At 68.0% G+C, this 27,248-nt stretch overlaps 2 protein-coding genes across 4 annotated transcripts; both read right to left on the bottom strand.

The window, feature by feature from the left end:
• Nucleotides 1-570: 570 nt before the first annotated feature.
• Nucleotides 571-23,616, bottom strand: LOC127489887 (uncharacterized). The gene is made up of 12 exons (XM_089336228.1): nt 23,335-23,616; nt 23,147-23,188; nt 22,947-23,051; nt 20,753-20,828; nt 19,150-19,197; nt 16,266-17,075; nt 13,369-13,464; nt 12,161-12,914; nt 6,200-6,753; nt 5,942-6,104; nt 4,933-5,039; nt 571-2,884 (listed from the first exon to the last, which is right to left on the bottom strand). The coding sequence occupies exons 1-12, from the start codon at nt 23,614-23,616 to the stop codon at nt 1,893-1,895; spliced, it is 4,029 nt and encodes a 1,342-aa protein (XP_089192354.1). The 3' UTR covers nt 571-1,892.
• LOC127489888 (zinc finger protein 41 homolog) lies at nt 17,890-25,098 on the bottom strand. Of its 3 annotated transcripts, none has more exons than XM_051841840.3 (4): nt 24,968-25,098; nt 23,147-24,318; nt 20,753-20,828; nt 17,890-19,197 (listed from the first exon to the last, which is right to left on the bottom strand). In XM_051841840.3, exon 2 carries the CDS (start codon nt 24,246-24,248, stop codon nt 23,655-23,657), a length of 594 nt encoding a protein of 197 aa, XP_051697800.1. In that variant the 5' UTR covers nt 24,249-24,318; nt 24,968-25,098; the 3' UTR covers nt 17,890-19,197; nt 20,753-20,828; nt 23,147-23,654. The 3 variants fall into 3 exon arrangements, with proteins under 3 accessions (XP_051697800.1, XP_051697799.1, XP_089191938.1); XM_051841839.3 differs by having other exon boundaries at nt 24,742-25,047; XM_089335812.1 differs by lacking the exon at nt 17,890-19,197 and adding an exon at nt 19,393-19,617.
• Nucleotides 25,099-27,248: the final 2,150 nt, after the last annotated feature.

The raw sequence follows: 27,248 nt of genomic DNA, 5'->3' as shown, positions 1-27,248 counted from the left end.
GTGTATCAGGAGGGAGCTGGATCAGAAGTGGAGCAGCCAGTGCCCACGCGGGATGCCGGCGGTGCAGATGGCATTTTAACCAGCTACGCCACAGTTCTGGCACTCAAAATACCAGCCAGCATTGTGGTGCAGTGGGTTAGGCTACGACTTCCGATGCTGACATCCCACGTGAGGGCTGGCTCCCTGCTGATGGCCGGGGAAGGCAGCAGATGATGGACTCAGTGCTTGGGCCCCTGCACCCACACGGGATGGAGCTGCTGGCTCCTGGCTGGCCCAGCCCTGGCCATTGTGGTCATCTGAGTTGTGACCTAGTGGATGGAAGATACCTTTCTCTGTCCTCCCTGAAACTGCCTTTCAAACAAATAAATAGTTAGCCTTTTGCTAAGATCAAGTGTAGGATCTGTCCTCATCAGTTTAACAGTTAAAAACCACCCCCCTGCCTGAGTAGACCACTGTTCTCAGCCACTAACCCCATGGAGGTTTGGGGGCCTGGGCTGCTGGCACCGTCGGCGTCTGTGGGTTGTGCTGCCGCGGCTGCTTATATACAAGTGTTTGAGTGCCTGCTCCCGATTTCTTTAAGATTTATGTTTATTTATTTGAAAGAGTTACAGAGAGAGGTAGAGCTGGCCGGCGGGGGAGTCTTCCATCTGCTGGGTCACTCCCCACCAGACCGCAACGGCCAGAGCTGGGCTGACCCGAAGCCAGGAGCCAGGTCTCCCATGTGGGTGCAGGGGCCCGAGGACTTGGGCCATCTTCCACTGCTTTCCCAGGCCACAGCAGAGAGCTGGCTTGGAAGAGGAGCAGCCGGGACTCGGACCGGCGCCCATGTGGGATGCTGGTGCCGCAGGCGGAGGCTTAACCCACTACACCAGTGCCGGCCCCGGGGTCTGGTTTTCAGTTTCTGCAGACGTAAGCTGAGGCTCTGGTGGGGGCTGCAGGAGCTTCCCCAGTCTGGGGAGAGCTGTGTCGGGGGGGGGCTTTCCGCTCGGTTAGTGGTCTTTGCTTTCCCTCGGTCTTCCCAGCGTTCCCTTGGCTACACTGAGGGCTGGGTGTTCCATCTGTTGCTGCTGGTGGGAATAAATTTCATTGATGTGTTCCCTTTCTGGTCTGCTCACTGCCCGGTACAGGAAAACAGCTGACACCTGTATTCCGGACCGGTGCCCTCCGACCACTGAGTGCACCCGCAGCTCTGGGCGCCGGGGGACCCGCTGGGCGCGCCCTGCAGACCAGGGCAGCAGCAAACCTGCCGTCACGCCTCTCCTTCCCGCTCCCGTGGTGCCGCCTGCTGGCGGGAGCCTCCCGCGCCTGGCCGGGCAGCCCCTGCTCCGCTCCCTGGCCTTGGGGAACTGGCTGGGACCCTCTCAGGTGTGGTGCAGGACGGCAGTGCCGCCGTCCTGAAGATTCACGCTGGGCCGGCGCCGCGGCGTAGCAGGCCAGGCCGACGCCGGGGGCGCCAGCGCCCCACAGGAGAGCCACGTGTGTCCCGGCTGCTCTTCCAATCCCGCTCTCTGCTGCTGCCTGGGAAAGCGGAACGCGGCCCGCGTCCGTGAGACTGGAGGAAGCTCCTGGCTCCTGACAGGCCCAGCTCCGGCCGTCGTGGCCGTCTGGGGAGTGAACCAGCAGATGGAGACCTTTCGCGGTCCCTCTCTCTCTGCCTCTCAAATAATCTTTAGGGAAAAAAAAAAAAAAAAAAAAAAAAGAAAAACAACTTCGTGCCTGCCAGCTCGGGGACAGGTGTGCTCAGGTCCTTCCCTGGGAAGCCTGCGGCTGCCGCCGACCCCCAGCAGGGCCACAGCCACGCTCAAGGTTCCACAGCGGCAGAAGGCCAACCACGCGGCTTCCTGCCCCCCCCCCCCCGTGCGCGCGGAGGCGGCGCGTGCGGCCCACGCGGCTCACTCTGGGCCGTGGACGCGCCGGTGCTGGATGAGGTGGAAGCTCAGGCGGAAGGCCCTCCCGCAGTCCGTGCAGCGGAAGGGCTTCTCGCCCGTGTGCAGCCTCTGGTGCCGGAAGAAGCCCGAGAGCGCCCGGAAGGCGCGGCCGCAGTGCCCGCACTCGTGGGGCTTCTCCCCGGTGTGGATCCTGCGGTGCTCGCTGAGGAAGGAGCTGCGGCTGAAGGCGCGGCCGCAGTCGCCGCACTCGTAGGGCCGCTCCCCGGTGTGCACGCGCTGGTGCTGCAGGAGGTTGGAGCTCTGGCTGAAGGCCTTGCCGCACTCCGGGCACGCGTACGGGTTCTCCCCGTGGTGCACGCGCTGGTGCCGCACCACGTTGGAGCTGTGCACGAAGGCCTTCCCGCACTCCCGACACGCGTACAGCCGCTCCCCAGTGTGGCTCCGCTGGTGCTTGGCGGCGTCCGAGCGCTGCCCGAAGGCCTTGCCGCACTCGGCACACGCGTACGGCTTCTCCCCGGTGTGCGTCCGCTGGTGGCGGATGAGGTTGAAGCTCTGGCTGAAGGCCTTGCCGCACTCCGTGCACACGTACGGCTTCTCGCCGCTGTGCACGCGCTGGTGCCGGACCACGTGCGAGCTGTGCACGAAGGCCTTGCCGCAGTCGCCGCACTCGTAGGGCTTCTCCCCGGCGTGGGCGCGCTGGTGCCTCGCCACGGCCGAGCAGCATGCGAAGCTGCGCCCACAGGCGCCGCACGCGAACGGCCGCCCTCCGGGCCCCGCCGCAGGGCCCGCGCTCAAGGGGACGTCGGAGCCGGCCGCACCACCTCCGCGGCCAGTCTGCCCCGCCGCGTTCTCACCGCCCACGGGCACCTGCGGGGCCCCTCCGGGCCTCCCTCCAGCTTCCGCATCTTCACAAAGGCCGGGGGTCTCCAGCGTGGGCGTCTCCTCTACGCTCGCAGCTGCCTGCCGGGCAGCCGGGCTGCCACGTGGGGCCTGTGCTGGAAGACACACGTGCACCGCGTCAGGAGCGGAAACGCCACGTCCCGATCGCAGGCGCAGGCAGGGGAGGGTGAGGTTGGCATCGGTGGCGAGGGCGGGGCGGCAGGCACTGCACCGGCCTGCCTCGCGGGCTCCCGGCAGGGACAGGCTGGGGACAGCCGGCCGCACTCCTTCCCTGTGAGGACCGGCCCGGGGACACAGGTTCCGGGCAAGCCCTCCTTCCGCCATCTGCCTGGAGAGCCACGGAGATGGGGAGGAGCGCGCGTGGGGCCGCGGCCTCGCCCCAGCTTCCTCCTCAGCCCGTGGGGCCCTGGGACAGCTCGCTCCACCCGCAGCCCCCAGGCTCAGAATTCACCCTGAGCGCTGGGCCGCCGCCCGGGGCTGGGGGCCGGGCAGCGGGCCAAGCGCATGTGCGGGTCCTCGTGGGCTCGGGGCAGATCCTGGCCACTGAGGAGCTTTGGGGAGGCGGCGGCACGGGGGGCTCAATGTAGCCCCCGAGCGCGTGGCGGCAAGGCTGCGGCAGGGGCCCGGGGCGGCGCTCGGATGGAGGCCCCTGCCTGTCTGCAGAGCTGCGAGGTCAGAACTCCCCCACAGGTCTGGTTACGGGGCAGGTGTCCACCAGGACCGCAGCGGCCTTCAGGTCCGCGCCCCCCCCCCCCCAGGCCCTGCATCCTGCAGCCCCTGCACGGGCTCAGGAGACCCCCACGGGCCCGAACCATAAAACACGCAGGCCAGGTGCTGGGGACCACCCTACAGTGCCAGGGCAGTGCCCTCCGCGAGTGCTCGCCCGGCCCGGATCCCACGTACCAGGGTGGACAGAAGTCCCGAAAGCAGAACCTGTGGCTGTGTGACTTCTAACCAAGAACCCGGCTGCTGCTGGGACAGAGGCCGCCATCGCACACAGAGGCCAGGAGACCCGAGGGCTGCTGCCGGGACAGAGGCCGCCATCGCACACAGAGGCCGCGAGACCCGAGGGCTGCTGCCGGGACAGAGGCCGCCATCGCACACAGAGGCCGCGAGACCCGAGGGCTGCTGCCGGGACAGAGGCCGCCATCGCACACAGAGGCCGCGAGGCCCGAGGGCTGCTGCCGGGACAGAGGCCGCCATCGCACACAGAGGCCGCCATCGCACACAGAGGCCAGGAGACCCGAGGGCTGCTGCCGGGACAGAGGCCGCCATCGCACACAGAGGCCAGGAGACCCGAGGGCTGCTGCCGGGACAGAGGCCGCCATCGCACACAGAGGCCGCCATCGCACACAGAGGCCAGGAGACCCGAGGGCTACTGCCGGGACAGAAGCCGCCATCGCACACAGGCCGCGAGACCTGAGGATCACCTCGGGCTGCCCTGCCTCCTGCGGCAGGACGACCCGCCTGCGTCAGCGCGGGCGTGGTGCCCCGCGTTCCTCTCCACGTGAGGTGCTGCCACCTGCCTGCCCCCCACGCCGAGCGCCAGCGCCTGCTGCGGTGATGTGTGGCCCGGACGCAGGCCGCATGTGCACACGACGCAGACCCCACAAGGGAGGGACAGGCACAGCCTAGGCCCCCAGAGTGGCTCTGCGATTGCGCCCCTGGGCCGCTCCCTCCTCACCGTCCCCCAGTGGGTGCTGGGAATTCGGGGAGACACAGGCGAGTCGGGGTGGGGTACAGGGGCGCCTTTTCTACTCGGCCCCCGCGGCTGACCGGCAGTCACCAGTAAGATCGGGAGAAACTTCAGACCGCATTTCTGGGCTAAGGGAGGACTCGCTGTGCAGTGATTCAGTCACAGACCGGCCCGTGGCTGTGACAGCCGGCAAACGTGGTCTTAACCTCCAGAAGGGAGGGCGCCCGAGAGGCCGGGGGGCCGGAGGGCGCCCGTCGCTCGTCAAACCCTCCTGGACAAACCGAGCCAGGTGCAGGCGCCCTGGGCGTCTCCAGCGGGCTGGGAGGGGCCGGGGAGAGTGAGGCCAGGGCCCACAGTGCAGCGAGTGCGTGAGCCGAGGCCTGGGCCGGGGCAGCCGAGCAGCGCAGCAGGCGGGGCCCCCTGCCCGGTGCCCCTCGCGCCCCTCACCTGCAGGCGCCTCCATCAGCTCTCCCTCTCCGTGGCGCCCGGGATCCAGGCCTGGCCGCCCTGCTCCTCCATCCTCCTCGCAGACCAGCGGCCGGGAACGGACGCCGCTAGGGGAAGAGATGGGAACACGGGACCCTGAGGGCAGGAGGGCCCTGCACGGGAGGGCCGAGGGAGCCGGGCCCTGCAGTGACTCCTCCTCAGCTCCGCGAGCAAGCTCCAGGCCCAGAACAGAAACAAGTACTTGCTACCAGATCCCAGAGCCGAAGCTGGTAAGGCCTCTACACGCCAGACAGCGCGAGAAACTGGCACACGCGAGAAAAACAAGTGGGCGACGGGTTTTTAAACCCCCCCTCATTTTCAGTGCAGGGTGTCCCCACCCCGCATCACAGCGCCTGCCCGAGATCCCACCCCTGCCCCCCAGGACATAGGTGAGGGCTCAAGTACCCGGGCCCCGTCACCCACCAGGGACCCAGATGGAGCACGTGGGCCCCGTCACCCACCAGGGACCCGGATGGAGCACGTGGGCCCCGTCACCCACCAGGGACCCGGATGGAGCACGTGGGCCCCGTCACCCACCAGGGACCCGGACGGAGCACGTGGGACCCCGTCACCCACCGGGAGACCCGGACGGAGCACGTGGGCCCCGTCACCCACCGGGGACCCGGACGGAGCACGTGGGCCCCGTCACCCACCGGGGACCCGGACAGAGCACGTGAGCCCTGCCACCCATCGGGAGACCCGGACGGAGCACCCGGGGCCCCGTCACTGGGAGACCCGGTGGGGTTCTGGGCCCCTGCCACCCACCGGGAGACCCGGGGCCTCGTCACCCACTGGAGACCCGGATGGGGTCTGGGCTTCTGGCTTCAGCCTGAGCCAACCCCGGCTGTTGTGGCATTGAGGGGTCTCTCTCTCTCTCTCTCTCTTTCCGATTTTCAGATAAATGAAAATGGTTTTTAGAAAATGCGATTTTTTTTCTCAGAAAGTCGATTTCTGAAAACGAGCAGCTTACGAGCAAGGCTGCGAGGGCACCGGCGCTGCGCTCGGCGGGCTCGAGTCCTGGCGCGGACGCCCGGCCCCAGCAGCCGACGCGGAGCAGACCCCGCGCGGCCGCGCCCACCCGCCCCGCACGCCCGGCCCCCGCCTCCGCCTCGCGCAGGAGACACCGCCCGGCCCTCACCTGCCGCTCGGCCGCGCCGGAAGCGCCGTCGACGTCGCCTAGCGGCTCGGGCACTTCCGGCGGCGCTCTGGGCCTCGGGAGGACCGCGACTCTGCTGCCGGTTTCCCCCTCGAGTCCGGCGTCCAGTGTGGCCCCGCGGCCCCTGCGGAGGGACGGGAGGGAGGGACGAGCGCGTGCGGGCGCGGGGCGGGCTGGGCTGGGTGTCCGCCGCCGCCTGCGGGGGCCGACGTGCGGGCTGGGTGTCCCGCGGCAGCTTGCGGGGGCCGAGGTGCGGGCGGGGCGTCCGCAGCCGCTTGCGGGGGCCGAGGTGCGGGCGGGGCGTCCGCAGCCTCCCGCGGGCCGAGGTGCGGGCGGGGCGTCCCGCAGCAGCTTGCGGGGGCCGAGGTGCGGGCGGGGTGTCCGCCGCCGCCTGCGGGGCCGAGGTGCGGGGGGGGGCGTCCCGCAGCAGCTTGCGGGGGCCGAGGTGCGGGCGGGGCGTCCCGCGGCAGCTTGCGGGGGCCGAGGTGCGGGCGGGGCGTCCCGCAGCAGCTTGCGGGGGCCGAGGTGCGGGCGGGGCGTCCGCAGCCGCTTGCGGGGGCCGAGGTGCGGGCGGGGCGTCCGCAGCCTCCCGCGGGCCGAGGTGCGGGCGGGGCGTCCCGCAGCAGCTTGCGGGGTGCCGAGGTGCGGGCGGGGCGTCCGCAGCCTCCCGCGGGCCGAGGTGCGGGCGGGGCGTGCCCTGGGCTGCTCCCTGCACGCCTGCGGGCCATTTCTGCCGTAAACCTTTTCCTGCTGCCTCCGGCGCGGGGCCGGCAGCCGGGGTGGGGTGGGGGGGATGTGTGGCCTTCCAGCTGCAGATCACGGGCTGGGGAGTTGCAACACTGGAGTCTGTTCATTTCTGACACCCGCCCGGCCCTCCCTCCTGCCGCGTTCATGGCCCGCTGAGCAGCCACGTGGCCGGTGGTTGGTGTTGGGGGGCCCCAGTCCCTGCAGGACTGCGTGGAGCCCCGGGGGATGTTCCGACGTTGGGGCTGGCCCCTTCCCTGGCTGGTGGCTGGGACAGGTGCCCGGGGCAGCTTTGGGCAGCTTTGGGCTCTGCCCAGCATCAGGACAGAGGATTGCAGCAGGTGGTGTCAGTGAGATCCAACAGGGGTTCAGCTGTGCAGACACAGGGAGCAAGGAGATGGCCCACCCGCTGGTTCACTCCCCAGATGCCGGGCCAAACCAGGAGGAGCAGCTGCCTGCGGGCCTCCCTTGTGGGTGGCGGGGGCACTGGCAGGAAGCAAGGAACCAGGACTGGGGTCAGGGACTCTCATCGGGGCTGCGGGTGTCCCAAGCAGTGACTTCAGCCGGTGTGCAATGGCACCTCAGTGCTGTGACGAGTGACCTGCAGGTCCCCTGCCTGGGTGCGGGTACCCAGGGGCGAGTTCCAGCGTCCTCGGGTTCTGTCAGCGTGGTGGGTGGTCCCGTCCAGCCTGCTTTAGGGCGAGATGGGGGGAGGCAGCCTGTCTGCTGTGGAGCCCGGCCTCAGACCCGAGCTGAGACGTGGGCTCCCCTGTCCAGCCTGGGGCTCTCCCAGCGGCTGCCGGGCCTCCAGGTGTGCCCAGCAGCTGCACACCTCCCTCTCACGGCCTCCCGGGAGGGGGGGTCTGCTCCCTGGGCATAAGGGAACGGGGTGGCGAGGGCCTGGAAGCACACCCGAGCCCCAGAGGCCGGCCAGGAACCTGGAGCTCCCCACTTCCCACCCCTTCCTGTACAGTGACCGCTCACCATGCCTGGAAAAACCCAGAGTCCGAGAACCAGTGGCCACAGCAGGGCGATGCTGAGACTGGAGAGAGAGGCCGGCCAGGGCTACAAGCCTGGAGCACCCGAGACTCACAGGGGTCCTGGGAAGCCACAAGACAAGCGCCCTGGGGCATGGGGGTGGTGGCCCGGCAGGTAACGGCCACATGGCAGAGCTGCTGGTTGGGGTCCACCTCTGCTCCTGACCCAGCTTCCTGCTAATGCGCACCCTGGGAGGCAGCCGGAGGCGGCTCAGCGGGTGGGCCCCTGCCACCCACACGGGAGACCCAGATGGAGCCCTGTCGCTCCCCGTCTTCGTGGAGGAACGACACAGGACCCTGCGTTGTTCTTTCGTCTGCTCGGCCCTTCCCGGGTTTGCTGCTGGTTCTTCCTGGGTTGGCTACCGTCCCTCCACCTCCGTGGAGGGGCGGGCCCCCTGCCACTTTCCCCACTTCCGCGGGGGAGCGGCACACCGACGGCCGGCTCTCTCGGGGGCTGCTCAGATGTTCCTCAGGTGTTCCTGGTGCATGTTGTCTCTCTCCTCCTTTATAGTCCTCTTCACCAATCCGAACTCTGCTACCCACACGCCGAGTACGCTGCTCTCCTCCAATCAGGAGCAGGTCCTGCTGTTTATTGGTTGAACTGGAGGCAGCTGTGTAGAAGCTGTTTCCTCCTCTCCCAGCGCCATATTGTGGGAGAGCAGATGCATAGAATAAGTCTTAATTTCAGTAACTTAGTCTAGTCCGAGTTGCTCCCAGTTGCTACCCACAGATCCCCCTTTCTTTTTATTTTTTGGCGTTGATACGCGCCTGTCTTCGGTGCCCCGTGGCACACACTCTGCTCTGCTCGCTAGAGTTGCCCACAGGTGCTTACAAGCCCTAGCAATCAGGCAAACCGAATCCAAGCCTTCTCATTGCCGTCTTGTGGGGAGACTTATTGGTGTTGATAACGTGCCTGTCTTCGGTGACCTGCAGCCGCCCACAGGTGCTTATCGTCTTACTAATCAGGCAGACCGAATCCAAGCTCTCTCATTGCTGTGGTGTGGGGAGGCCTTATTTTTCTCTATTTCTCTATCTCCGGGCATTCCTATTTCTCCTATTTTACTTCTATCTGCCAACATTCCTATTTCTCTCATTTTACTTCTAAACTTCTATTTCTCTTATCCCCGCGGCTTCCCGGCGCCCGCCCCGAGGCTGCTTCTCGGTGCGCAGCTCGGCTTCGCGCGCTCCGCGGTCTCCACGCCCTTCGCACCCGCACCACGGCCTTCGCGCCCACACCACGGCCTTCGTGCCAGCCCCGCATTCCCTATCTATTCACGCCCTGTGCTCTCTCTGCACGTGGCGACTTCCGCGAATCACACAGCCTAGCTCACGTTTCCGCCACCGGTATCCAGTCTAAGTTCCCCGGGCTAACCTGGCGAATTCAACCTAGCTCACGTCTGCGCCTTTCGGTTTGGCTTCCCGTCTTTTGCTCCCTGGGCTAATCTGACGGATTCCAACCTGGCGGCCCACGTCTCTGCCTCTGGTTCCAGATTTTCGCCTTTTGTTCCCCGGGCTGACTTGAAGAATCCCAAGATAGCATATGTCTCCACTTCAGCCTGCCCTCGCGGCTTCATCCTCCCTAACATATTTTTCTCTACCCGGTATGTTTCCTAACTTTTCTTCCAACAACATTCCCCTCTCATTTCTCCTGGCTTCTCCCCACAGTCCGTATCCGAGTCTAAGTTTCTTTTAGGTTTCACTTTCACTTTCAACCTGCAGTCCGTTTCTGAGTCTAAGTTTCTTCTTGCTTTCACTTTCAATCCTAGCTTTCAATCCTAACTTCTTTCCCACAGTCTGTATCCGAGTCTATGCCTAGGCTTTCAATAGCTTCTTCCGGCACCTTTTCCGTCCGGCTTTTCCCTAGGCTCTTTGCTAGTCTCTCTCTCCGGTATTTTCCCACTTCTTCCCGTTTCTTCCCTCCTAGGTTTCCTATCCGAGTCACGGCACCATTATGTCGCTCCCCCTCTTCGTGGAGGAACGACACAGGACCCTGCGCTGTTCTTTCGTCTGCTCGGCCCTCCCCGGGTTTGCTGCTGGTTCTTCCCGGGTTGGCTACTATCCCTTCCACCTCCGTGGAAGGGCGGTTCCCCCTGGCCGCTTTCCCCACTTCCGCAGGGGAGCGGCACACCGCCGGCCGGCTCTCTCGGGGGCTGCACAGGTGTTCTTCAGGTGTTCCTGGTGCATGTTGTCTCTCTCCTCCTATATAGTCCTCTTCACCAATCCCAACTCTGCTACCCACACGCCGAGTACGCTGCTCTCCTCCAATCAGGAGCAGGTCCTGCAGTTTATTGGTTGAACTGGAGGCAGCTGTGTAGAAGCTGTTTCCTCCTCTCCCAGCGCCATATTGTGGGAGAGCAGATGCATAGAATAAGTCTTAATTCCAGTAACTTAGTCTAGTCCGAGTTGCTCCCAGTTGCTCCCCACAGAGCCCCGCTTTTGCAGGCATTTGGAGAGCGAACCTATGGTCAAGAGATTTCTCTCTCTATGACCCTCGGGGAAGCCCCAGGAAGCGGATTGTAGGCAGAGGGAGCCTCAATGCACCTGCACTTTGACAAGAGATAGTTTCTTGTTTGTTTTTTATTTGTGAGGTAGAGCTACAGAGAGGGAGAGGCAGAGAGAAAGGTCTTCAATACCCGAATGGCCGCAGTGGCCCGAGCCAGGAGCCTTTTCCAGGTTTCCCACGTGGGCGCAGGACCGGAAGATACAGTTTAACACTGGTAAGAGCCAAGCATGAGGGGCGCTCCCGCTGCCCGTGGGTGGCCTCGGGCACTCTGTGTACCCTGCAGGGCTCGGGGGGCCCTGCACAGCAGAACCGTGGCCACGTCCACCTGGCTCCGCCCCTACCCCAGGATACCCCTGCCTGGCGTGGTGCAGAGGGAGGCGCCCTCCTGGTCAGGACCTGTGAGGATCTCTGCGGGCAGGCGTGGGCACGGCCGGCTGAGCCCACATCCTGACCACACTGCTGGTTCAGGGGCCGGCATCCCATATGGGCTCCTGGGATGCACCTGGGGGCCAGCAGCAGACGGCCCCAGTGCCTGGGCCCCTGCATGCCTGGGGGGTCCTGGGTGGAGTTCCCACCCCCAGATGTTACAGGGATCACAGGATCTCTCTCCCTCTCTGCTTTGCAAGTAAAAATAAACCTCAGTCTCTGAGCCTGGCTTCCACGCATCCGACAGCCATGGCTGTTCCGGGCCAGGTTGCCCCTGGCGCTCCTGGGTGGGGGGCACAGGGTCATGGCCCATGGCCAGCGTGACCGGCAGGCAGCACAAACCAGACACAGGTCAGGAAGGAGCCACAGAGCGAGTGCCCTGTGAAGCACCCGGGCTGAGGGTCTGAAGGCCCCCGCATTAGGCCATTTTGCCCCAACCTTGAACCAGGCCAGCTGCCAGGCCCCGCCCCCAAGGCGTCCAGGGGCCTCTTCAAGGTTGGTCTAGGACGTTGGGGCCACCCACAGCTGGGGTGGGGCTCGAGGCGGGGGGGGGACAGTTCCCACAGAGGCATGGTGTCTGTGTGGCTGCACCGCGCGGTGGTTACTAAGGCAGGGCAGGCAGCCATCTGACCTCGTCCTCAGGCAGAGCCTGACCCCACAGCCACAGCCCTAGCCCCGCGGCTATGTCCAGCGCGCAGCCTGGCCTCCAGTCCCCACCGGAGCAAGGCCTGCTGGGGTCTCAGGGCTGCAGGTCAGGGCTGGGGCTGTGAGGCCAGAGATCCCAGCTTCTGTCACCACCCATGTGCGAGTCAGGGGACATCCCTGGGGTCATGTGCGCCCTAGGCACAGGCGACACTGGACATGGCGGGGCACCCAGACACAGGCAGGGTGGTGGCCTGCACGTCCAGCCGGACCAGTAACCTGGCTGCCCTGGGGCCAGGCGCAGGGCTGTGGGTGTCACTGGGGAGCCTCTGGAGGGGTGGGGTCCCCGGAGCAGGACAGGGCGCTGTTACTCGCAGCCAGCTGAGCTCCTGTCTGGCGCAGGGGCTGGGAGCCACCCGGGCACCCCTTCTTCCGAAGCCCACCAGGTGTGCGGGCAAGGGGTGGGGCGCGACCCGACCGGAGGAACCGGCTGTCTGAAAAGGAGCCCCATGACCAGGGCGGAGGGCAGGCGGCACGCGGCGCCTGTGCGGGCCCCTGGCCGCCCGCCCGTCCTGGGGCCGGGGCGGCAGGCTGCGGGGGACCCGCGGGAGCCCTCCGGCCTTGCGCGGGCACAGCCGGCTCCCCTCAGGAGGACTTACTGGGGCTCGGGGCGCCGCCTACTCGCGGGAGTGGACGCGCTGGTGCTGGATGAGCTGCGAGCTCTGGCCGAAGGCCTTCCCGCAGGCGCCGCAGGCGAACGGCTTCTCGCCGGTGTGGGCCCGCAGGTGGCGGAAGAAGTGCGAGCGGCCGCGGAAGGCCTTGCCGCACTGCGCGCACTCGTACGGCTTCTCGCCGGTGTGCACGCGCTGGTGCTCGATGAGCACCGAGCTCCAGATGAAGGCCTTGCCGCACTCGGGGCAGGCGTACGGCTTCTCGCCCGTGTGCAGCCGCTGGTGGCGCACCAGGTTGGAGCTCTGGCTGAAGGCCTGGCCGCAGTCGCCGCACTTGTAGGGCTTCTCGCCGTTGTGCGTGCGCAGGTGCTGCGTGAAGTGCGAGCTGTGGCTGAAGGCGCGGCCGCACTGGCCGCACTCGTACGGCTTCTCGCCGGTGTGCACGCGGCGGTGCTGGATGAAGCCGGACCAGCCGCGGAACGCCTTGCCGCACTCGGGGCAGGCGTACGGCTTCTCGCCCGTGTGGATGCGCTCGTGCTTCTGCAGCAGCGACCTGTACCGGAAGCTCTTGCCGCAGGCCTCGCAGCGGTGCGGCTTCGCCCCGCCCTCCGCGCGCGGCCCCAGCGGCCTGCGCCACGCGCCCGCGCACCTGGGGCCGCGGGGGAGGCTCTGCAGGAGGCTCCGCAGCGCCCCTCCCCCCCGGCCAGCCGCGTCCTGGGCAGTGTGGGCGCGCGGAGAGGGCGGGGCCTGCTCGGGCTCCGGGGCTGAAAGGAGAAAGGGCAGAGGCTGACCGTGCGACCACCCTGGCCCCCGCGGGGTGGGGCGAAGCCGCCTGGGGTCTGCAGAGGGCGGGGGTGCACAGGGCTGGACGCCGAGGGAGGCGCAGTGGCCAAGGGCAGCGGTGAGCAGAGGGAGCCCCGGGCAGACATGGGAGCAGAGGGACACGCGGCCAGGCTCCAGAGGACGCCCAGGGCCGCCCCGGCCCTGGTGGCAGCCTAAGCCCCGCCTCCCACCCCGGGGTGGTACTTCCTGAGGGTCCCTAATGACCCCTGGTTGCTGGTCTTGGGGTGCAGTGCTGCCCTGGGCGAGATCCCAGCCCATGGCAGGTGGGGGTGGGGGGCCGGGGTTGCTGCTCTGTTGCGTCCAGCTGGTGGCCACGAGGCCGGGGGGGGGGGGTCCACAGGAGGGGTCTGGGCTGCGTGGGCGGGGCACGCTCACCTGGCCAGGTGTCGCTGCCGATTCTGACTGGCTCTGCACCGCAGGGGTCCAGGTCGGCCGGCTGGGAGGGCCCCTCAGGGCTGCGGTGGGGGGAGCCTGGGGGGACAGGGGTCTGTGACTCACCCCCACCGGCTGGAGGGACCTCCCTCCTCTGAACCAGCCCAGCTGCACCCCAACAGCCTAGTGTCCCCCAGAAGGGCAGGGCAGTGACTCGGCGCCGTTGCTCACGGCTTCCCTGGCCGGGGACTGACCCCTCCCCATGGTGGGCCCTCCCTTGGCCTGAGATGAGCCTGGCCTGCTCTCACACCAGTGCCCGCCGGCTGGGCAAGTCCCAGCACAGCACCCAGGACAGGAAGCGGTCACCCTGGTGTGGCAATCACTGACGGGCGGGTCTGTGCCCCGGCTCAGCCATCACCCCAAGGGCACACGATGTGGCCGCTCCCCCAGGACATACACGCCCCTCAGCATGGGGGCTCCCCTTGCTGTTAGCTCAGCCGCCCTGACCCAACTGAGGGCGGCTCCTGGCACCCAGGCCGGGCAGCGCAGATGGAGCTGGGGTGGGGTGGGGCAGCCCCGGCCACACGCTGGGCGCGGATTCTCAGACCCCAGCTCAGAGCTGCTCCGTGGCCTGTTTCAAGAACCACACAGGGGCCAGCGCTGTGGCGTAGCGGGTAAAGCCGCCGCCTGCAGTGCCGGCATCCCATGTGGGCACTGGTCCAAGTCCCGGCTGCTCCACTTCCTACCCAGCTCTCTGCTGTGGCCTGGGAAAGCAGTAGAAGATGGCCCGAGTCCTTGGGCCCCTGTATCCGGGTGGGAGACCCAGAAGAAGCTCCTGGCTCCCGGCTCCAGATCAGCACAGCTCCGGCCGTTGTGGCCGATTGGGGAGTGACCCGTCGGATGGAAGACCTCTCTCTCTCTGCCTCTCCTCTCTCTGTGTAACTCTTTCAAATAAATAAATAAATCTTAGGAAAAAAAAACCCACACAGCCCTGTGTGGGGGGTGGAGGGGCACTCTGTGGTCCCTCTGCTCATCAGCCACGTCTGTGCCCCCCATGGGGGCCCCGAGCCTAGGAAGGGACCCCAGCCCCACTCCCAAGAGCCCTGAGGGCTGGGGCGGTCAGGAGACGGGGCGGCCATGACACTTCTCCCCGCTGTGTTGCCTTGGCCGGGGCGCACCTGGGCCCTCGGGGGGGCCTCTCCCGGGGTGGGGGCAGGCACAGGAGCCCCAGCAGCTGGAGGCCCGGCCACAGCGGCCCAGCTGAACCCCGACTCCAGCTCTGGAGGGGCAAGACAGCGATGCCGCCAACACAGCCAGGAGCAGAGCCTCCCCAAACCTCGGCCACGGCCGCGACGCCGGCGGGGCGCCAGGGTCTTCTCTCAAGCCCACGAAGGCCCCACCTTGGCTGGCACACAGCACAGAGCTCGCTGTCTCTGGGAGCCTGCGGGCCCAGCAGGTGGCTCTGCCCCCAGGCGTCCCACAGCCTGCCAGTGTGGCCGCCGCGCTGGGGTCGTCATTGCTAAGGGATCTGTGGCCCCCCAGCCACTCCTGATGCGCAGGCAGCTGAGACCTGCCTGGCCTGCCCACGTGTGGCCTCTGGGAGGTCGCCCACAGCACCTGGCAATCCTCAGGGTCACCCCAGTGCCACGATGCCCTCCTCCCGTAACGGGACCAGCATCTGCCTGTGGTCCTGCTCACGAGGGGGGTGGGGACGGAGCCTGAGGAGCCCCAGACCTCTGAGAGCCAGGGATGGGTGGAGCGAGGTCCGGTCCCTCAGGCCAGCCTGGCGTGAACTCTGGGCCACCAGGGCCCGTACCCGAGAGCCTGGGTTCATTCCAGGCTCCACGCCCGACTGCAGCCTCCCGCTAACGCAGAGCCTGGGTACAGCAGGTGGCGGCTCAGGTGCCTGGGGGCCCAGGAATGAGTTCCAGCCTCCCGGCTCCAGCTGGCTCAGCCCGGCTGTCGCAGGGAGTGGGGAGTGACCCGGCGGGCGGATCTCTTGGCTTCTTTCAAACAAGTTAAAAAGAACTATGGGCGCTACTGCCCTAGCTCTAGGACAGAACCTCGGAGGTGCGCCGTTTCGGGGCCACTTTTTCTCCCACTGGCCCCCGGGGAGCCCGGCAGCACCCCTCGGCGCTCTGCCCCAGGCCCCAGCCCTCCTGGCCCGGGGTGCGAAGCCCCAGCACCCGGGAAGCTGCGCGCGTCTGAGTACCATGTCGCAGGGCTGCGCGGTGCCGGGTGCCGGGTGTCCCTGGTGACGAGAGACTGGCGACAGGGGATGGGACAGGAGGGGGCTCCTCGGTGTGTCCCAGGGATGCCATCCTGCCTGACTCGCGGAAGCTGCACACGGGGACCTGGGAAACGAACGTCGAGGTGGACGAGGGCGTCGCCGGCGCCGCCCCAGCTCCCAGGCGCGGGCAGGTGTGCCAGGGTCTCCGCAGGGGACGAGCGCGCTTCCAGCCCACGGAGAACACCGCCCGCCCCCACCGCCCGGGCCGCGACAAGAGCTCGGCCAGGCGGTCCTGGAGGCGGCGCCGGGCCTCTCCCTCGGGGCAGCGGGCGCACGCGTTACCCCCGGCACAGCTCGCGAGCGCGCGTCCACGAGGGGCCCACGCACCCCTGCCCTGGCCGGGGGGCGGCGGCGAGCGCACGCCCCTCCCCTCAGGCTCGGCCGCAGAGTCCCGCGGCTTCGCGCGCCGGGGTGCGGGGCCGCGGGCAGTGATTGCGGGGCTCAGTCCCCCACCTGCCAAGTGGGGACCTCCGCGGCTCCCGCGAGGAAGGCGTCCCGGGGACGGACACTCGAGGCCCAGGAGCCCACCCTCGCCCCAGGCTCAGCCCGCGGCCAAGCACGGCGGCACTGGACGGCCCCAGGCTCCCGGCCGCCGCCCGCGCCCACTCACCTTCGGAGCGGGAGGCGGCCACCGCGCCGGCCGGAAGTGCAGCTGCCCCGCCCCGGCGCGCGCTTCCGGGACGCTCTGGGCTCGGAAGACCGCGCGCCTCGCTGGCCGCGCACGCGCACCTGCCGCGGATGCTCGGTGCCTGCCGGCCGCGGGGCGACCCCGCGCTGCGCTCTCCGCGGTCCGTTAATGTGGAGAGATGCCGGGTGGCCGGATCAGCCGCTGTCAGGGGAAGGTGCCCGTCCAACCCGCACCGAGCGCCGCGCGCGCGGCTCTGCAGAGGTCTGCGGGTCCGCGCCCGTGGTGGTCGTGCGTTGGACCGCAGAGCCCCTCGGTCAGCCCGCAGTTCGCCGGGACACTGCGGGAGGGCTGTGCCTGCTTCCTTGCCGGACTTCCCCAGCCCGTTCTTCCGAGTAGGCGGGACCCAGGGGACGTCCGTGCCCCCGCCCCGCGGAGGGGGCGTCCGGGAGGAAGAGACCCGAGACCCGGGCCGGTCAGGGAGGGTGGCGCTGGCCGCTCGCAGCTGGAGGAAAGGCGCCGCAGAGGCGCACGCGGAGAGCCCGGCCCTGCGCTGGACTCCTGGGCCGCCTGGGGCCCTGCCGGGTTTGTGTCGGCGCACGGGGGAGCGGGTGCAGGTGCACGCTCCTGCCTGGGCGGCCCCGCTGGGAACAGAGGCTAGGCCCTGGTCAGGCCCCCTCCCTGCGCCTGGTCCTGGGACGCCAGCAGCGGGGCCCTCAGTGGGCGGAGTCCGCATGTGCGGGAGCACGCAGCCGGGGCTCCCGGGCTGGCCAGGGGTCTCAGATGTGTGCGTGCCTGCGGGTGACAATGCCGCCGTGGCGACAGGAGCAGGGCTCCAGTGCCCGCCCCTCCCCGCGCGTGCGACCCGCAAAGCTGCGGGGAAGGAGTGCTGTCCTGCAGGGGCGGGGCGATCGTGCCCGCCCAGGGCCGGGGGCTCCCGACCACACGCGTGGGCCCTGGTTTCGCAGGAGGGAAGCCGGACGCGGGACCCCTACCCCGCACGACGGCACTCTGCCGGCTTGGATCCGCTTGTTCGGGTTTTGCTTTTTAAGAAACGATCGGAGCCCTGCGCTGTGGCGTAGCGGGTGAAGCCTCCACCAGCGACACGGGCTCGAGTCCCTGCTGCTTCGCCGAGCTGACCCCCGGGGGATGTGGGGGAGCTGACCCCGGGGAGATGTGGGGGAGCTGACCCCCGGGGGATGTGGGGCGGGGTCTGTCGCTGGTGGCCTAGCAGCTCCTTCTGAAACTCGGCTTGCAGATATATCTGCCGGCCCCAACCTGGTGCGCAAGGGGCCATTGGGCCTCCCACTCTCAAAGGGACTGGTGCCCCGGCCCCCGCTGAGCGGGCGGCTTGCCTGCTCCCACAGGCGGCGACCGAAGGGCCACACTGGCAGGAATCGTCCCTTGTTGGGAGCGACTGCCCTGCAGGAAGGCTGAGTGGGCAAGGCCAGGACAGATGACGGCTCAGAGGGGGCCTCTGGGGGTCCTGGGTGCCTGGGCCAGGGAAGGGGTCCCTCTTGTTGACACAGAGCTGCTTGGTGAATACCTGCTCACGGTGCCTACAGCTCCCAGGACCCCACCGCCAGCACGGGGCTGGAACACACGCAGGTCACACACAGACGTTTACTGCACGAGCGGAGACGCGGCCCCAGCGCAGGGCTGGAACACCACGCAGATACAAGCACTGAAGGCTCCCAGCTGTGGGCGGCCGGAGGCGTTTCAGGGACAGAGAAGAGCAGGGGGACGGGATCAGACTAGGGACATTAGCCACGGCACCCAGACCACGGCCACGACACTGGCTGCTGCCAGTTGACCCCAGGGTGGGCCCCCAGGGTGCTGGGCCACTCCAGGAAGCGGTGAGCACTGGGCACAGGAGCGCCAGCCACACACCCAGGCCAGGAGCAGGTGCTACAGGCGGCCCCACGCCCGGCTCCCGCAGCCCAGGGCTCTGTCGCTCGGGGCGGGAGGGCATCTTCAATGCTGAGGCTGAGTGAGCGTTCCCCTGGACCTCGCCTGGGGGTGGCCACTGGGGTCAAGGTGAGGGTCACGTGCTCCTCCTTGGTTTGCTGGGAGGCACCCAGGAGACAGCAGCCGGGGGTGGGGCACGAGACTCACTCCCCCACCCCCGCAGCGGCCTCCCTCGGGAACCAAGGCCACGGCGCCGGCATAGTCCCATCTGCCTCTGCCCACCTCACTGTACAAAGGGGCGACCACATCTTGGAGTCCACGTGGGAAAGACATGCGGCCACGATGGGATAAAGTGCAGGTGCACCCGGCGTCCCCAACCTCTCCAGGAAGCAGTGGGTCCCCCAAGTCCCAGCTGCTGTGTGCACCGGGCCCAGCCACTGTGGAGCAGGGGCTGAGCCCCCAGAAGTCAGGTTCCTGGGAGGCGGAGCTCAGGAAATGCTGGGCCCAGGGTCCCGTGCCCTCAGGTCCCCGGGCTGGGGATGCTGGGCCCAGGGTCCCGTGCCCTCAGGTCCCCGGGCTGGGGATGCTGGGCCCAGGGTCCCGTGCCCTCAGGTCGCTGGGCTGGGGATGCTGGGCCCAGGGTCCCGTGCCCTCAGGTCCCCGGGCTGGGGATGCTGGGCCCAGGGTCCCGTGCCGTCAGGCCCCCCCGGCTGAGGTTGTGCAGTGCCAGACCAGCGGTGGGGGCGCGGCCCAGGTGGAGTCCAGGCTGTTGCTGCGAGGGTTTCCTGCAGCGAGAACCCGGCGCCGGCTGAAGGCTCCGACGTTTCTCCCGGACCCTGTGAGCTGGAGTTGGCTCCCTGCGGCCGCTGTCGCTTCCTGGGGCGCAGCAGGGGTGGCCGCTGCGCCTCCGGACCCCAGGGCCCCGTCTGGGACGGAGCTGCAGGCGCCGCGGGGGTCTCACCAGCTGGGGGGTCCTCAGGATCTGCTGACAGCCTGAAGACAGCAGGACCTGAGGGAGGCAGGGCGGGAGCTCTGGCACACAGGGGAACCACGCAGCCGCGTCCTGCGCGCTCTGCCCACACATGTGAGGCCCAGCACGAGCCCCGCGCTTCTATGGCGCCTGTGTGTAGCCTGCCCAGCACCCCGCTTGGCTGCGCTAGGTCTGAGCTTTATCTTTATAGAGATTTTATGTATTTGAGAGGCAAAGTTATGGCCAGAAAGGGAGATGGAGAGGGGTAGGAGAGGTCTTCTATCCACTGGTTCACTCCCCAGATGGCCACGATGGCTGGAGCTGGGCTGACCTGAAGCCAGGAGCTTCCTCCGGGTCTCCCACGCAGGTGCAGGGGCCCAAGGACTTGGGCCATCTTCTACTGTTTTCCCAGGCCACAGCAGAGAGCTGGATCGGAAGTGGAGCAGCCAGGACTCGAACCTGCACCCATATGGGATGTCAGCGCTGCAGGCGGCGGCTTAGCTCATTAGCCACCACACTGGCCCCTGCATTGACTCTAACTTTGGGGGACAGTTTATGTCTTTATTAAGTTTTAGGGCTTTCTACCAATGAAATACCTATGTCTCATTTATGTAATTGAAATTCCGAGGCCTGGGGCCGAGCCTTCACCTCCGCTCCTCCCATGGGCCTGGGAGCGGCAGATGGAGTTCCAGGCTCCTTGCTCAGCCCCGTGCCTCCTGGTCCCTGAACCTAAGGCAGCTCACACGGGGCCCGCCTCACTCTGAATGGCCACCTGCCTCCTGCTCACTGTCCGTCCTCTCACCGGCATCAGCCGCAATAACCCGGAAGATGGTTTACCCAATCCCTCCTGTTCACCGCGCTCTTCCTGTGGCCCTGATGCCGGTGCGCGGAGTCACCCGCAGGGGCAGGGCGAGCAGGGTATCGCCGGCTGTAACAATCTGTCACTCTAAGGGGCCGGAGCTCAGGTCTCGACGCTGGGCTCAGGGCACCAGACCGGCTGCGGGCTGGCCGGGCAGTTTGTCCACCTTCTGTTGCCGCTGAGGTGGCGTCCTGGCCGTCAGGCTGTTGGCCACTGCACGCCCGTGAATGGCCACGTGATCCTGAGGGCACCGACTCACAGCAGGAGCTCAGACACCAGCGTGGAGGGCCTGGATTCGCGTTCTGACTCCACTTCTGAGCCAGCGTCCTGCTGTGCACCGGGAGGCAGCAGGACTGGGGTCCCTGCCACCGTGTGGCTGGTGGCTCGGGCCTGGCCCAGCCCTGGCCACTGTGGGCATATGGGGAGTGAACCAGTGGATGGAGGATTTCTCTCCGCCTGTCTGTTCTTGTCTCTGCCTTTCAAATAAAACAAGAGCTAGCATCTGTGGGACCCTGGGTGTGAGCCTGCTGGGTCACCCACTCCTCGCAGCCCTGTGGAGGCCCTGCTGGCACCCCGTCCACACCAGGGACACTGAGGCACAGTGCCAAGGGGGCCAAGCGGGTGACCTGTGACAAGAGCTCCCTTTGCACTCCCCACGCCTTCCCCGGCCACCAAGGACGGCAGATGACAGCGCTGCCCGCCCTCCTGGCAGCTGGCGAGGACCGGGCCACTTACCTGCCGCCAGCCACGCTGCGGCGTCCAGGCCGGGGCTCGGTCCCCCTTCTGCAGCCGGGAGCCTGTCCCGTGAGCCCTGCGTGGAAGAGAGGTTCATGGGGCTTCTGCGGCAGCCCACACAGGAGACAGCTGCGAGCTGTGCTAGGTTACGGCTCAGGCAGCGCTGGTCCACTGGGCAGGCGCCGAGACACTCCCACGCTGGCATTAGGCTGTCCCAGCAGGCCATGCGCTGGGCTGGCTCGGCACGTTGTAACCATCAGCAGTTCTGTGACGGTGAGCACCGGGCAGGCTCTGACACAATGACCTTCTCCACCCCACCCCACCCCCAGCCTAGGTCTGCCCCCACCGCACATCCCAGCACCTCCCACCTGCAAAGTTCTCAACCAAGCGGGAACCCAGGGAAGGAACGAACCCGAGCGTCCCGGCGGGCGGCACAAACGCCTGGCTTTCTGCTTCCTCCTGCTTCCGAGTCCATCCCTCGGTGGGCAGGTGGTCTCGGGTGGGCTTATTTCCCACCCACGGGGGCCCCGGGTGGAGCTCCTGGCTTTGACCTGGCCCAGTCCTGGCTGTTGCCGCCATTTGGGAAGTGACCCAGCAGATGGAAGATCGGGATCTCTTTCTGCCTTTCGCGTAACTGTTTAAAACCGTAACAGCAGTAGCAGCAACAACAGTGCTAAGACTAAAAGAACGTTCACCCCGCCCTGAGAGTGTCCGGCAGCCTGCAGCCCGGCCAGCCTGGCCAAGCACACACCCGTGTGACCTCAGTAATGAGGGCGGGGCAGGGTGGGACAGGCACGAGCTGACCCACGGCCACCTGTGGACAGTCCTGCTGCAGGCCGGCCAGAAGCCCCAGCGTTCGTCCTGGGCTCACTCCCCGTGGGCGGGGCGTCACACTGGCAGATGCCTGTGGCTGAACGACCCCCACCAACACCCCAAGCTCCGTTTCGGGCCTGGGAGGCCCCCTGCCTGCCCAGTGCTCTGCCCGAGCAGGAGCAGCGTGGTCTGGGTTCACCTGTGGCACCAGGCGCCTCCAGGTGCGGCCTGGTACTGACCATAGCCCCGGGAGCCCGTAGCAGCACAGGGCGCAGGCGTGAGCGCCATGGGGACCCCAGGCCCACCAGATGTGGGAGGGGGCAGCTCTCTTAGAGGCCACAGAGGCTGCGGGCTTCAAGGCTCCTGTCTCACAGGATTGGGAGTTGGCTGCCCCCTAAGCCCGGGGGCCTCCAGTGTGCCAGGTGGAACACCCAACATTCCCGACAAAGACCAGCAGGACCCCAGCAAGCTGACCACAGCCAGGCCAGGCAGGCTCTCTGTGCTGGGCGGGGACACCCCGAGCTGACCACAGCCAGGCCAGGCAGGCTCTCTAGAGCGCTGGGCAGGGACACCCCGAGCTGACCACAGCCAGGCCAGGCAGGCTCTCTGTGGGGGTGGGGACACCCCGAGCTGACCACCTGGCCACGGCAGGTGACAAGCTGGGCTCTGGGGAGGCTGAACTCCCTGGAGGCTGTCATTTGCTTCTGGGACCCAGGCAAGTTTTACTGTCTAGTTGGAGGTTACTGTGTGTCCTGGGGGGAGGGAAGCAGCAGTCGCGTTCCCGATTCACCTGCACTCCCCTCTGGAAAATGGGCACAAGAGGGGCCAGGAGCCTCCCTCCAAGACTGCCGCTGGCCATGGCCGGGCTCCTGGGCTGGGGGGCCATGTGAGCTTTGCTGTGGGCCCCGGGACAGGCGGGGGCCCTGTGGGGACGGCTGTGCTGGGTGTTGTCCCCGCGGGGGAGGTGCTGCAGGGTCACAGTGTCTAGAGGCTGCGACACTCAGGATCTGTGAACCCAGTATCGCACCGCACAGGAAGCCGGCTCCTCTCGCCAGCCGGGGCGCCTCCCCGCCCCCCGGCACCGCTGCTTGATGGCCAGGCCCACCTCGGCACTTCACCCAAGCCTAAGGCCACTGTTGGCCTTTTGGGTACCAACAGTAGCCCGCAGGGGCAGCGGTTCCCTTCCCGGCTGCTTCACCTCAGGCCCTGCACCCACGTGGGAGACCTGGATAAGGTGGCTCCTGCGTCCGGCCTGGCCCAGCCCTGGGCATGGCCGCCATCTGGGAAGTACCAGCGGATGAAGCCCTCGCTCCGTCTCCTGGAGCCTGCGCTGTAACTCTTTAAACAAATCTCTAACAAAGTGAAGTCAAAGCCACCCTACCTCCAGGTGGGTGACGTCACCTTGCTTCCCTGCTACACGCCACAGCCCGCAGTCACGGGACCCCATCCAGACCACCTCGGTGGGCGGGGCCGTGGTGAGGTGCACCTGGGATTGGGCGCATGGAGGGCTGTTATGGGACCCCAATCAGACCACCTCGGTGGTGAGGTGCACCTGGGTTTGGGCACATGGAGGGCGCTCACCTGCGTGGAGGGCTGCTCTAGGGGCAGGTGCCCACTGCCCGTCTGCAGGGCAGGGGGAGGCAGGTGGAAGCTGCTAGCCGAGCCTGGGACCCCCGCACGTGGCCGGGCCACAGATCTCCCAGCAGCAGTGTCAAGGCCTTGAGGAGCCCGTGTTCCAAGTGGTCCACCCAGGAAGCCAGGCCGCCCACCTGGGATGATGGCCAGGTCTGGCACACAGCTGAGCCCGGGGACTGGCGCACGGGCCAGAGGACTGAGCTCAGGATGGTCACTAAGGCCAGCTGAACGGGGCCCCCGAAGCTGGCCCAAGAGCGGGTCCCCAGCGCCAGCCAGGCCACACGGGGTGGACACTGGAACATGCAGAGCTGAGCGTCCGGGGGCCGGGCCTTCAAAGGGAGGTGGAAGGGCTGGGTGTTCCTGGGCACCCCACGCGGTCCCGGGCGGCAGCAGCTGGGCCGAGCCTCCGGCGACATGGCACGGCGCGGAGGGCGCCCCCTGGCGGTGAGCCGGCTCAGTGCTTCTTGCGGAGGTGCGGGTGGCGTTTGCGGTGGCGGATGAGGCAGGAGCTGTAGGCGAAGGTCCGGCCGCACTCCTCGCACGCGTAGGGCCGCTCCCCGGTGTGCGTCTTCTGGTGTTTCAGGAGGTTGGAGCCGCAGTTGAAGGCGCGGCCGCACTGGCCGCACGGGAACGGCTTCTCGCCGGTGTGCACGCGCTGGTGCTTGGTGACGTCCGAGCTGTGCCGGAAGCGCTTGCCGCACTGGCCGCACGGGAACGGCTTCTCGCCGGTGTGCACGCGCTGGTGGCGCGCGTGGTCCGTCTTGTGCTTGAAGACGCGCCCGCACTCGCCGCACTCGTAGGGCTTCTTCCTCTGGAAAGGCACGAACACGGGGACGCCCTGAAAGTCATCCTGGAAGGACGCGTCGAAGGCGGCGAACAGCAGCTCCTCGTCCTCGGGGCTCAGGGGCGGCTGCGCGCGGCGCCTACGGCCCGCGGGCGCCCTGCTGGGCTGCGGCTCCGCCGCCGCGGGGGCCTTCTCCCCGATCTGGCCGGCGCCCGCCTCCTCCGGGGCCGGGGGCTTCCCTCTGCGGCCCGCAGGCCCGTCCATGGCGCCCTGGTCCCACGGCCTCTCCCGCTCAGCTCCGGACGCGTGGCTCCGGCTCCGCACCGAGCACCGTCTGCGGGGAGAAGCAGGAGCGGGAGGTTTGCGGCAGACTCCCGCGAGCCCCCGGCCCAGCCCCTCCAGCCCTGGGTGCCCCCGCCCCCGCAGCAAGGGCCCTGCGGCCTCCCCCCCAGTCCTGGGCGCCCCACTCCCGCCAGGCCCAGCCCTCGCCCTGGGCGAAGTTTCTGGATGCTTCCTCCTGCACCGTGCTCTGTGACAGCCTGGCTAAAACACCGGGGGTTGTCACCGGGGACGGGCTGCTGCAGACCCCGGCCCCCTCCCGTCTCCGTGCGCGATCGCACCCCGCGGCATCCCAACCGCCCCGCAGACTCAGTCCTGCTGGGCATCGCCGCCTCCTCCCCGCCCCCAGCCCCGGGAGCTGCGGGCGGGCGGAGCGAACCCCGCGCGCGGGGCGGCCTCACGACCCGCGGCCACTCACGCTGTCCCGACGGCCGCCTCCCCCGCACACGGCGCCTCGGGACACGACTCCCCACATCCTCCGCGCGCGGAGAAGCGAGCCCGCCGGGACCGAGCCGCCCCGGGCCGGCGGGGGTGCGCGTCAGCACCAGGCCCGCCTCACGAGCCCGGTCTCCCGGCCACGCCGCACGCCGCAGCCCGCGGGGCACGGTCCATCGCGCCGCGCGCCGCCTCGCCCTCCGCCGCACCTGTAGGAGGACGGCGCGGGACGGGGATGCGCGCTCTCCCCGCCCCGGCCCCGCAGCCCGCGGGAACGGCCCGCCCCTTCCGGCGCCGCTCTAGCAGCCAAGCCCACCCTCTCGGTGGTGGTGCCTCGGGAGAGCTCAGTCCGGATACGCTCCGCCCACCGGCCCGATCCTCCTCGCCACGCCCCTTCCGGCGACACTCTAGCAGCGGCCTCGGCTGTGTCGGTGGTGGCGAGGCTTCGCTGGCGCCTGTTGGCGAGGCTGCGGCCGCTGCGTGGGCGGCCTGCGTGGAGGGCGCTCCCCGCCACTCTTTGTCCTGAGCCCGCCCGGGGGACTGTGCCGGACGCCCTGAAAATGTAGTCGAAGCGTTCAGCCCCTTGCCACGAGTGTCCTCGGGGGCACCGCGTGACCGCGAGGGGGCTCGAGACCGAACGTCTCGCGCGTGGGCCGCGGCTCCCTGGACCTGGGGGCTGAGGGAGCCTCTCCGGCGTCTACCCGGGCCTCCCAACACCGCCGGTGCCGAGACGGCCCCGGCAGGGTGGGGTGGTCCCAGGCTGACAGCCGACTGGGGCCGCTGGGCCGGGGTGTGCCCCCCACTCGCGGACACCCGGCCCTTCGTGCACCCCAGGGACTGTGTGAGAGAAGGGGCCCAGGCCCTTGCCACGCGTCTCGAGAGGGAATTCTCGGTGCTGGCGTCTATAAATTGCATTCAGGCGCTAGGAAAGCTGCACACACACGTGAGCGGCGGAGGGGAAGTGGACAGAGAGGGCCTCTTGCTCCCCCAGGGCCCAGGTGAAGTTTGATTGACAAGTGATTGACAAGTGCACGTCGGGGCGTGGCTTCCAGGTACCTGCAGCTCCGATGTACCTGCTAGCTCCCTGCCTGATCCGCTGTGGCTCCCGCAGAGCCTTGGAGCGTGAGGGTGGCCGCCACCTGCAGGGGTCACCGCTGCCTCCCCGTGCCTGGGCCTGGCCCCTGCAGGCGGCGGGAGGCGTGGCTGTCTCTGGGCGTGGCCCTGCAGGCAGCGGGAGGCGTGGCTCTCTCTGGGCCTGGCCCCTGCAGGCGGCGGGAGGCGTGGCTGTCTCTGGGCGTGGCCCTGCAGGCGGCGGGAGGCGTGGCTGTCTCTGGGCGTGGCCCTGCAGGCGGCGGGAGGCGTGGCTCTCTCTGGGCGTGGCCCTGCAGGCAGCGGGAGGCGTGGCTATCTCGGGGCGTGGCCCTGCAGGCAGCGGGAGGCGTGGCTGTCTCTGGGCGTGGCCCCTGCAGGCGGCGGGAGGCGTGGCTGTCTCTGGGCGTGGCCCTGCAGGCGGCGGGAGGCGTGGCTCTCTCTGGGCGTGGCCCCTGCAGGCAGCCGCAGGTGCGGCTGTCTCTGCTGGCTTGGACGTGGCGCCCACAGGTGGGAGACAGCAGGCGGGTTTCCCGCTCTGGGCGACAGCAGTCCATGCGTGCGACCCCATACAGCGCGATGCTTGACGCCTCACACCGCGTTCCTCCTCCCTGGGGTCCTCCCTCGGTGCCCCCCGCCCCAGCTCTGAGATTCCCGGACAGCCTGGGAAGCCATGTGGAGAACATTCCAGGCTCCCGGCCAGGGGCTTCCCTCTGGCATGGACTGCAGCCGACTGTGAGGCTGCTGGCACCTGCTGCCCCTACTCCCCATAAGCGTCCAGTGAGCTTGCCATAGGTGACAGCCAGGGAGGTCCACCCGGTGTCCCCGGCGTGTCCTCTGCCCAAGCTGCACCAGGGGCGCACTTCACAGAGGCTGGACAGCTCACAGGGGAGGAGGGGACGTCAGGCACACTGGCAGTCTGGCACCTGTCGGTGTAGCCTCCTGTGGGAGCCCCGCGATGTGCACGTACCGCTGGGACCCTGGCCCCCTTGGCCGGTCCCCCACTGAAGGACACCTGGCCCCCACTTGGGGCTGTACCAGGAGAGCTGCTGTGAACGATGCTGTGGGGGTGTGTGGTGTCCAGGTCTGGGGGTGTGTAGTCCAGGTCTGGGGGGTGTAGTCCAGGTCTGGGTGTGTGTGTAGTGTCCAGGTCTGGGTGTGTGTAGTCCAGGTCTGGGTGTGTAGTGTCCAGGTCTGGGGGTGTGTAGTCCAGGTCTGGGTGTGTGTAGTGTCCAGGTCTGGGGGTGTGTAGTGTCCAGGTCTGGGGGTTTTTAGTGTCCAGGTCTGGGGGTGTGTAGTGTCCAGGTCTGGGGTGTGTGTAGTTCCAGGTCTGGGGTGTGTAGTCCACGTCTGGGGGGTGTGTAGTCCACGTCTGGGGTGTTTTGTAGTCTCCAGGTCTAT

The sequence above is a fragment of the Oryctolagus cuniculus genome, chromosome 6 (assembly GCF_051225735.1).
Source record: "Oryctolagus cuniculus isolate XC-2025 breed Fujian yellow rabbit chromosome 6, ASM5122573v1, whole genome shotgun sequence".
Lineage (NCBI taxonomy): Eukaryota > Metazoa > Chordata > Mammalia > Lagomorpha > Leporidae > Oryctolagus > Oryctolagus cuniculus.
The sequence above is the reverse complement of the archived record's forward strand: the minus strand, read 5'-3'. Positions and strand labels throughout refer to the sequence as shown.

Excerpts from the sequence above, each read along its gene's own strand:
- LOC127489887 (XM_089336228.1), bottom strand. The coding sequence starts at position 23,616 with ATGTCGCCGGAGGCTCGGCCCAGCTGCTGCCGCCCGGGACCGCGTGGG. Across the intron at positions 17,076-19,149 it reads TCCTGAGGACCCCCCAGCTG|GCACGCACACATCTGAGACC; the intron begins GTGAGACCCCCG and ends TGTCACCCGCAG. Across the intron at positions 13,465-16,265 it reads GGCCGCCTCCCGCTCCGAAG|GCTCCCCCCACCGCAGCCCT; the intron begins GTGAGTGGGCGC and ends CTGTCCCCCCAG.
- LOC127489888 (XM_051841840.3), bottom strand. The coding sequence starts at position 24,248 with ATGGACGGGCCTGCGGGCCGCAGAGGGAAGCCCCCGGCCCCGGAGGAG.